The sequence below is a fragment of the Neovison vison genome, chromosome 4, assembly GCF_020171115.1.
Source record: "Neovison vison isolate M4711 chromosome 4, ASM_NN_V1, whole genome shotgun sequence".
In the NCBI taxonomy this organism is placed as follows: Eukaryota; Metazoa; Chordata; class Mammalia; order Carnivora; family Mustelidae; genus Neogale; species Neogale vison.
In genome coordinates this window covers 136,191,938-136,201,767 of record NC_058094.1, presented here as the reverse complement: position 1 = coordinate 136,201,767, position 9,830 = coordinate 136,191,938, and the positions used below count along the sequence as shown (strand labels likewise).

At 59.8% G+C, this 9,830-nt stretch overlaps 1 protein-coding gene across 6 annotated transcripts in view; it reads right to left on the bottom strand.

The window, feature by feature from the left end:
- Positions 1-3,744: 3,744 nt before the first annotated feature.
- Positions 3,745-9,830, bottom strand: part of TNS3 (tensin 3) — a 201,693-nt gene continuing 195,607 nt past the window's right edge. For 4 of the 6 annotated variants that reach the window (XM_044245712.1, XM_044245714.1, XM_044245715.1 and 1 more), the window contains 4 exons: positions 9,019-9,187; positions 7,491-7,559; positions 7,362-7,388; positions 3,745-6,064 (listed from right to left, as the gene is read on the bottom strand). In XM_044245712.1, coding sequence (XP_044101647.1) covers positions 5,920-6,064; positions 7,362-7,388; positions 7,491-7,559; positions 9,019-9,187 — 410 coding nt within the window. In that variant the 3' untranslated portion in view covers positions 3,745-5,919. The remainder of the gene's footprint in view (positions 6,065-7,361; positions 7,389-7,490; positions 7,560-9,018; positions 9,188-9,830) is intronic. The other 2 variants (XR_006384240.1, XM_044245711.1) reach the window with 2 other exon arrangements.

The window sequence follows — 9,830 nt, the reverse complement described above, 5'->3', positions numbered from 1 at the left end:
CGAGGACTTTCTGCCGAGTTCTCTCTGCTGCTGAGAAGGGGGTGTCGAGCCCCCTGTCCACAGCTCTGGGTTCGTCTGTCCTTTCGGCTCTGCCAGCTCTGGTTTCCCCCACTGAGGTTCTGTGTTTGGCGGGGGCGTGTCCAGGGGGTTCTGTCCTCCTGGGGGACAGGGCCGTTAGGACTGTAGGACACGTGTCCTGTTCTGTGCCCTAAAGTACACTTCGTCAGATGTGAAAATAGTGGCTTGATTTTTAAAATTAACGTTGACCTGATAGGTCTTTTTAAGATCTTGTAATTTTTTTTTTTATTTGTGAAAGAGCATGAGCGGCGGGGGGGTGGGCGGGGGAAGCAGGCTCCCCGCTGAGCAGGGAGTCCGATGCGGGACTCAATCCCAGGAAGGACCCTGAGATCATGACCCGAGCTGAGGGCAGACGAGTCACCGACCAAGTACCCCAGGGGCCCCAGAGCTGCTGTTTCAATCACCAGTCACCCGTGATGATACAGCCTGCGAGTCTCCTGCTCTCCCCGTTCCCTCTTCCTTCCTGGGGCTCCACGTCTCAGTCTTGGATGGCTCCCTTTCTTCACAAAGAGTCTCTGCAGGCCTCCCGGCAACCCCATCGAGCTTTCCTTCCCCATGAACGTCCACTCTCCCTGCATCTCCAAAGGACGGGCCCTTGGTCGGTGGAAGCAGATGCTTGCAGGACCTCGGCTGCCGCCGTTCCTCTAGTTCGGGGCTCAGCTTCTTGAGTCTGCAGGCTGGGGGCGTGAGAAATCTGGGGTCTGTGGGGGCTGCCTCAGCCGCTCCCTCGTCCCCCTGTCCTGCTCCTCTCCGGGGACTCAATGACACCAGGGAGGGCCTCTGGACAGGCCCCGGCAGCCGCCGGATTCCTGGGTCGGCTGGGCGGGTGCAGATCCCTTCCCCTGGCCCAGAACTCATGGACCCTCCCATCTCCTCCCATCCTCGGCCCGTCCTCCCATGAGCACCCCCTCCTGTGCGGTGCTCGTCAGGTCTGGGGTTTGTTTTCCTCCTTTCCATCCCTCCTCTTTGCAGTGGCTTCTCTGTTTTGTCCCCCCGCTGTAGGAACAAGGCTTTCGAGTGCTCCCAGAAGCCTGTTCTCTGGGTCATCCCGCATCGGATCATCCCACATGTCCTGGTTCTTGGCACACGGGGGATTGTCCATCGCATCCAGGACGTTTCGGCTGTGAAGTCAGGAGACTCTGGGTCCCACGTCCGACTGATCCGTGCTGGGGCCTGGAGAACCAGCATGCACCGTGCCCTCGAGGAAAGTCCGGTCGCCACAGAGATGGCACGAGATTTGGCCTGTGTGGTTTACATGTTGCTGTGGCCCCCACAGTCCTGATGTGGCTGCCTGGATGGGGGCAGGGGGCACAGGTGTCTCAGTGGTAGAGAAGGGGGACCCGTGGCTCAGCTTCCCTGGCCTAGCCTTCTTGGGGGGATCCCGGGACAGTGGGAGACACAGTGTGCTTCCTGGTAGGGGGCAGGACATCCTGCTGGTGTCCCCCCCTCCCCCCACCTCGCTGTCTCAAATGCATGGGGACAAAGAGGCCTCATGGGTCCACTGGGTTGTCCTGGCAGATGCCTTTTGCAGGCGCCCTCCCATAACCAAAGGGCTTTGGGGGCCCACCTCCCCCACCTGTACTGTGACCCCCACCCAGGCTTATGAATAGCATGTAGTTTGGCTGTGTTTTGATTCTCGCTCTGCCAAGTTCTGGTCTCTGGTTCCTCTGGAACCTTACGGCCACTCATTCCTGGAGCTTTCTCTTGTTACCAACTCAACAGCCTTGCCCAACCCAAGCGTGTCCAGACACGGCCAATCCCCGTGTCATGAAATGTCCCTCCCTCCGTGTTCCCGGGGCCCCAAGTCCACCTGGAAACTCCAATTCCACTTGAAGTCTGCTCTGTGAAACGTGACCGGAGACCCTGCGGAAGCTCGGCTCAGGACCACACACATACCTCGAGGGGAAACAAGGAACCCGACGGAGGATACGACAGACGTCCCCAGTGGGCAGGGCCAGGTGTTCATCTCCAGTAGATCCAGAGTCCCCTGGTGGGCGGGACCCCTGAAGCGCATCACTAACAGATCCACGGTTCCAGTGTGGGCGGGACCCAGGCACCCTCTCCAATAGATCCACGGCCCAAGGGGGCCAGGCCCGGGCACCCATCGTTCATCGCTCCTGGGTCCCCAGCAGACGGGACAGCAGTGTTCATCTTCAGTAGATCCTGGTCCCCAGTGGATGGGACCTGGGCAGTGACCACCAAAACATGCAGGGTCCCGACTGGGCAGGTGGAGGGCCCACCACTAATAGATCCAGGGCCCAAGAGGGTGGGCACAAGCAGCCATGTCCAATAGATCCGGGTCCCAGTGGGTGGGACCGGGCGCCCATCCCCAGCATGTCCACCAGTGGTAGCCGCTGAGTGATGAGCAGGGAGTTAATCTGTGCACAAGCTCCTGCCCGGGCTAGGACCTGGTGGTGGGAATTCTCTGGGTGGGCTCCAGGCCACAGTGACCCATCCACACGGTGCTCCTGGAAAGCCCATGCTAGTGGCTGTCTGATTGGTGCCTTGCCCACTTTTACTCTGTGACAGTGGTCGGGGTCCAGCCCCGCTGCCCCCCTAGAAACCTCCTTCTGGAGGACACTCTCCCAAGTGTGTCTCCTCTGCCTTAGGCCCCTGGCTGGGGCAGGAGCAGTCACCCCAGCCTGCAGGGGGGAAGGAAGGCACTGCCTGGGGAGCCCAGTGACTGTGCACCCACTGGGGGCCCCAAGACAGAGCGGCTCAGGGCTTTAGGACGCAAACAGCATGAGGGCCATGGGTCCTGGGTCCCCATCACCTAACTCAGGAAGGAGGTCAGCCAGGGAAAGGGAGCCCAGACCCCGGAATGCAAAAAGCCAGCATGATGAGCCCCATCTGATGGTGGAGCCCCCCGGAGGGGTGCTGGGCGACACCTGTATCCGGTGCAGCTACAGATAAGCCCACCGAACGGCACACTCAGGTCCAGCCCCCACCCTGTAGACACCTGGAAGGTCCCCTCGGGGCTCAACATCAGAAGAAGTCAGGTCCTCGGCGCAACAGCACATGTCGCAATTAAATTCTTAGTATCTCTGAACGTGGGGTGCCTGGGAGGCTCAGTGGGTTGAGCCTCTGCCTTCGGCTCAAGTCATGATCTCTGGGTCCTGGGATTGAGCCCTGCATCAGGTTCTCTGCTCAGCAGGGAGTTTGCTTCCTCCTCTCTCTCTGCCTGCCTCCTCCGCCCACTTGTCATCTCTCTGTCACATAAATAAATAAATAAATAAAATCTTTAAAAAAAAAAGTCTCTGAATGTTATTTTTCAAAACAGATGCCCAAGACAAAACATTATGTGAATATATTTTTTTATAGTTTTTAGAATTTTTTAATTTATTTATTTGACAGAGATCACAAGCAGGCAGAGAGGCAGGCAGAGAGAGAGAGGGGCAAGCAGGCTCCCTGCTGAGCAGAGAGCCCGATTCAGGGCTGGATCCCAGGACCCTGGGATCATGACCTGAGCCGAAGGCAGTGGCTTAACCCACTGAGCCACCCAGGCGCCCCCGTATGTGAATTTATAACCGAATCCAACACTCCATAAAACTCCCACTGAAACACGTGTACGCACACGCGTGCACACACATACACACACAAGCTCACAGAGGCACACCCCCTCTGGGCACTTCTACCCAACACAACAAAGTCCAGTCTCCCCGAGGCTTTACCACGTTGATAATTTTATTAAACTCTGAATAGAGACTGTATCTGAAAAGCAGAGAAAACGACTATACAAAGGGTTTATAGAACATTCATTTACATACTGGATATATTCTTTACAATATAAGAAAAGTAAAAATACCCACTAACAATAAGGCCGCTAAGGAGACGCGAGGTCTTTGACACCGAGGGTACACGCGGAGACCTTAAATTCGGTGTGGCTTACCCCGGCGCCAGGTTAACACTGGAGGACACGGCGACCGGTTAATGAGCGAGCTAACAGGACCCTGGCTGTGAGGCGGTGGGGACCGTGGAGCTCCCCGGGACAGGACCCCGTGCCCGCCAGCACCCGGAGGCCACGCACCTTCCACGGAGCGGCCCCGAGCCTGCGTGGGGGTGGGGGCGGGGCTCCCTGAGGTCGGAGCCCTGAGTTCCCGGGTTCCCCTTGCGTCGCATGACGCACGTGTAACAGGAAAAGAAACCTGCCACGCCGGCTCATCAGGAACCGGGGAGCAGACTTCCGGACATCCTGGCCGCGGCCAGGAAAAGCCACAGGCGGCCGGTCCGCCTCACGAGCGAGGGGCTGTGGCTTCTTGAGCGCTCGGGACGGGGACTGCGCGGGAGGACCCGGAGGCCGGGTCACCCACCCGCACTCCGTTTCTAAACTAGCCCTCTCTTCATGGGAAGGGTGAGGGACCTGACCTGCGGTCTTTGGGTCAAACTGGGTAGAAGCCATCTCGGGATGAGATGTGTCTTGGGGACGGCATCTCGGGTCCCTTCTGGCCGAATCTCTGCCGTGAACGGAATCCCGAGATGCCAGCCACCTCTGCTGAGGACCAGGTCCCCAGGGTCCCCAGGAGACGCCAACGTGTCCCACACAGCCACACCGACACCTGTCAGGGAAGAGGTCTGTGAAGACCAGGCAAACATTTGGCACAGAAATGAGGCACTTGTGTCTGGGGCATAGAGAGGAGCCGGACGGCGGATGCATCCCCCACTTTCACCTGCGTCCGACACCCCGCAACGTGAGGCTTTCTGCTCTGTGCTTCCCCACATCCGTCTCGGACTCACTTAACATAGAACATCACGTTCGCACCGCTGGAGTGACGGCTGAAGAGCTGGTCTTGGGCAGAGCGGGCAGCTCCTGGGAGCCCAGAGCCACGGAGTGCCCGGGCCATGTGGGGGGAGACCGAGCCCCCGGTCCACCCTGGGGTACCTGTAGGAGCTGTGGCGTGACAGGCATCTGGCTCAGAGGGCTCAGAACTGCCTGGGAGAGCAGGGCCGAGTCTCTGCCCAAATGTGACCCGCCCTCCGGAACCTTCCCCCACAGAAAGGATGTCACCCGCCTGCCAAACGGGAACCATCCCCCAGTGAGCTTGGGGGAGGTCAAGGTTGCTGAGGCTGGCCTGTCGGGGACGTGGCCCCGGATCGTGGACACAGGCTCGGCCTGGCAGCTCGCAGCACCGGGACCCCATCCTGCCCAGCAATTTACCATAAATAATTTGGCATAAGTAGAATATAAATTACACAAAAAGACACTTCATGTCCATGTTCCTTCTCCTCTCACGGACAAGACTCCATTCGGAGCCGGAGCGAGAGCGGGAGGCCGGAGCCACCACTGCCCGCTGGGCCGGGGCGCTCGGGCAGCTCAGTGCCCTCCCCAGGGACCAGGTGGCGTTCCTGGTCCTCGAGCCAGAGCGCCCCCCCCCCGGCTCGTGCCCCCAGACTTCTGGGAGGGCCCGACCTGCACGGACCTTCAGCAAACATGCATCCCCTTCTCGGTGAGCTAGTGTCTCTGTCGTGGGAGAGAGGCCTCCCCAGGGGCTGGATGGACGGAGCCCCTCCGCGTGGCTGGTGGCACCCCCGGTCACCCAGGGCTGCCGTCCAGGGGCCGGATGCGCTCCTTCCCACCAATGCCGGTGTGCAAGGGGCACGGGGACCCGCGTCCTCGCTCGGCCCTGCTGCGTGGATCCCACTTTCCTCCACCCGGGAAGCGCTTGGCTACAGAGATGTGCTGGCGAGCAATGTTTCGGGGAAGGACAGCAGACGGGGGGCTGTGTGTCCTCGGGTCTGTGAAGCCGGAGGAGAAGCCCCCGGCCCTCGTGGGGCTGGAACGTCAGGCTGGCCAGATGCCGGCAGCGGACGCTCCAGCCCCGCGCGGTCTCGGGCTGGGAGGGGTCAGATCTTCTTAGGGGAGCCAATCATGACCTTTGACACAAAGTTGACAATGGCACTGGCAGGCTGCTCGGGGTCATGCTCTGCGAATAAGTGGCACACGTTGTCTGTGGCGCTGCCCTGCTTCCGGGCCACAAACCCGAAGACTCTGTAACAGAGAAGGTGGGAGGTCAGCATGCCAGCGTCCCGGAAGGTCTGAGAGTGGGTGCAAACCTTTGTGTACTCCCCCTGCACCCCCACAACCTCTACTCACCACTCACCGCCACTCAGCCAGACACTGCCCACACCTGTCCACCCCTCAAGCCCCCAGGTACGGCAGGCACACAGCCGGCCACTGCCCCAGCCACTGCCCCAGCCCCAGCCAACGCCCTGGCCACTGCCCCAGGCCACTCCTGGCCAGGATCCCACAGACTCAGGTCAGGGCGGGTCCCAGAGTCCCCACACAGCTGGTGGGCTGACTCTCCCAGAGGAGGCCAGGTCCCTCCGGTACTGGGGTAGGGCAATCAGGTCACAGGGGGCTCAGGTGAGGGCCGCACGCAGGCCCTGTCTGGATGTCCCACACTCCTGCCCTTGGACCTCCTACACCCCAGTTACAAACTACAGGTAAGGAAGGAAATGGTTTAAAAGAACAGCACGTCTAACTATTAGAGGAATCGGGGCCATTCTCCAAATGAGCCTCCGTGAGCCCTGACCCTTGCACAGGGACTTCTGCTGTCCCCAGGAAACTTGCCCTGCTCCCTCTTAGAAAAACAAGGGATTCATCTGTTCCAGAGGCGCGGCTTCCCAGCCATGAGAGGGTGTGGCTCGAGGAGCTAGGAGGGGGTAGCACACTCCCCACACGGGAACACCGCCAGTCCCGCATGCCAGAGCCGGAGCCTCTGAGCACTTTGTCAGATCCCGAGACAAACAGGACCGTGAACGGGGTGCCAGGGTGGGACCCGTGTGGTTTGAGCGATTCCCGGCAATCGGATTTAGGTTACATGGAGGAAGCCGGCCTGAAGGGTGCAGACAGCTCCGGAAGGTTCCGGAAGATTCCAGGAACACTGCTGCCCAGCGGGACTGGCCTGCCGCAGGGCCAGGGCAGCGGAAACCATGTTCCCCCTGCGTCTACAAAACGCTGAGCACAGGGTCACTGTCGCTCACAAGGGACGTCCTTCCTCTACCCCGACTTGTGCACCTGCCGTCCGCTCCTGCCCCGAAGGGCCCAAAAAGCCGTGCGACTGGCTCCACGCTGCAGCCCCGGGGAACTGTGCGCCTCAGGGAGGAGCGAGCGGGAAAGCAAACCCCAGGAGGCCCTTCCTACAGAAGGACGCGCTTCCCTGTGTTTAAGCCATGCACGCGCTGGCACAATTCTCTCATTTCCCTATGGGAAACCCTTGCAGGAACTCAGTAAGGTCATGTACTTTGGTCCGTGCCGGGGAGGGCGCCGGCGTCCGGGAACCCACCTGGAGCAGGGTCCATCCGTGATCCACCTCGCAGACAGAAAGGAGAGGAAGAGTTACGTTAACGTCTTTATTCGCTTAACAGGCAAAGGACGCACGCGCGCTGCTTGATAAAAACAGAGATTATCTTACTTCCTGTCCTGTGGGTCCAACGCACAGAAAATCACGCTGCTCACGGGGTAGTGCCTCCGGAAGAAGAGCCTGTCGGGACAGGGCAGGGGGACACGGTTCTATTAGTGGGCGGGAGGGGGACAGTGACGCACGATGCAGGCGCCCCAGAAGGAGAGTCGGGCGGAGGGTGACTCGATTACTTGGAGAGAAGAACACAGAGACGCTGGTCAGAAATGGACAGTGACGCACGATGCAGGCTCCCCAGGAGGAGAGTCGGGCGGAGGGTGACTCGATTACTTGGAGAGAAGAACACACAGACGCCGGTCAGAAATGGGCAGACGGGATGTGGGGCTGAGTGGCATTGGAAATGTTGGTTCTTGGCAAGAGGGATGCACAGAGCAGAGCAACACTGTGCCCCAGCTGGCTGCGTGGGGTTTAGGACCAAACCCCAGAGCCCTGGCATGGCCCCGGAGGAGAACCAGGGAGCCCAGCCTTCCTGTGCTTGCCCGAGAACCGCAGACAGTGTCCAGCCACAGACCACGTCCAGCGAACCTTCCTTGCTGGGCATAGGGTGTCCAGGCAGGGACCGGAGCCCACGTCAGACAGGGGGATGGAGCAGACGGCTCACTGTGAACATACAGACTAGCTGTGAGGCGGATGTGAAGGGCGGGTTGGGGCTGTCCTGGGGACAGTGCTGCCTGCTGGCTGGAGCCAATGGGCTGGCCTTGTGCCCCATGGCACTCCTGCCATCCCTCTGCCTTTATGGCTGAAGACTGGCTCTTTCAGTAACCACACTGGGCTGTTTCCATAACACATGAATAACAACTGCATCAAAAATCCTTTGATCCTGAGGCCAGGGGCTCTGCTGGGAGGAGGGGCATGCACGCTGTGGTCCGTGCACCAGACTCTGCTCCCCCTTTGGACGACGGCCCTACTATGTTCCCGCCTGTGGCCCTACCATGTTCCTGGGACATCTGCTAGGTTGAAGCCGCTCAGGAGCAGCTCTGCTGAAAGCCACCGAAACATTGTTCTCTACATATTTCAACGCCACATAGAGAACATTTAGTATCATAACGACTGAGAGTAACTGTCACTAACGTTAGTTAGTTAATGTATCACTGATGGTTACATTACGGTTCATTATCTAGATACTGAAGGAACACCTAGCAGCGTCGAAACGGTACGACCTCCAATCAGATGGAATGACATGGAACCAAAGACAGGGGGTTCTACCACCGTCTCCCAGTGTTTTAACAGAATCGCGTTAAAAGGTTTTTCTGTTTAAAAACTATACTCGTGTGTGGGTGAGACACTCAAAGGTCCAAACCTTTCCTCCTTTTCTTTTTTATTACAATTTTACTGACTCCCAAGAAGAATGACCCTGGGCCGAATGTCCATGGTTTACGTGCAGGTCCTGGGAAGTCCCGAAGGACAGGGGGTGCCGATGAGGGACGCGTCCAGAGCCACATCCCGGGGACGTGCAGGCTGGCGGGAGGTCCAACCGGGTGCCCAGAAGCCCCACCCGCAGCCCGGGCCCAGGCACACTCACTTCCTCTGGTTGTCCGTCAGGGTGATGCCCTGGGCCGACACCTTGAAATGCACGACCGTGCACAGGGGAGGCGGCTCCTGCACGAGGGTGAGGCTCAGGGCCTTCTGGATGGCCTGGTGGCCGGTGAGCGACTCCATCTCCACGGAGTTCAGGTACCACACGTTGCAGGCTGGAAGACACCCGGGGAAGCAGGTGTTCACCAGAGGCAAAGCCCTTGGTCCCCGATTCCACAGATGTGGATGGGGCAGGACGTGGGACACACGTGCCCGGAGGCCCCATCCCGGGAGCCTCCCGCTGTCCCTGCCGCTTCGTCCTCCCCACTGGGGCTGGAGACCCCTCCCCGCCTCCGTGACGGTGTGGGTCCGCAGCACCACCGCCGGTCAGGGAACATGCGGGAGGGAAACCTGAGGGCCAGCACTCCACAGAAGCGTCCACACATGGAGCTGGAAGCTGCGGCACCCAGAGCAGCAGGGACAATGCGTGAGGCATGGGACTTGGAGCAAAGGCTGTGTGAGGAAGGCTGGGGTCGGCCCGTCCTGTCTGGGTCACATCCCCGCTATGCCATGGGGCTGGGGGCTTCTTGCGGGTGGGAAAGTCGACTGTCGAGTCTGAGCAGGGCTTGACAAACAGCCCATGGCCCTCTGAGACCCCTGCAGCTCACGCAGAGGCGGACATGGGACTTCAGGGTGCGTGTGAGGTCGGCCTGACCTGAGACGCTCAGGACTCTGCCTACCGTTCCCTCCCAGCAGGAGTCACGGCCCCACCTGGCCGGCCATCAAGAATGTGTCCCTTCCACCCCCCACCACCCCTAA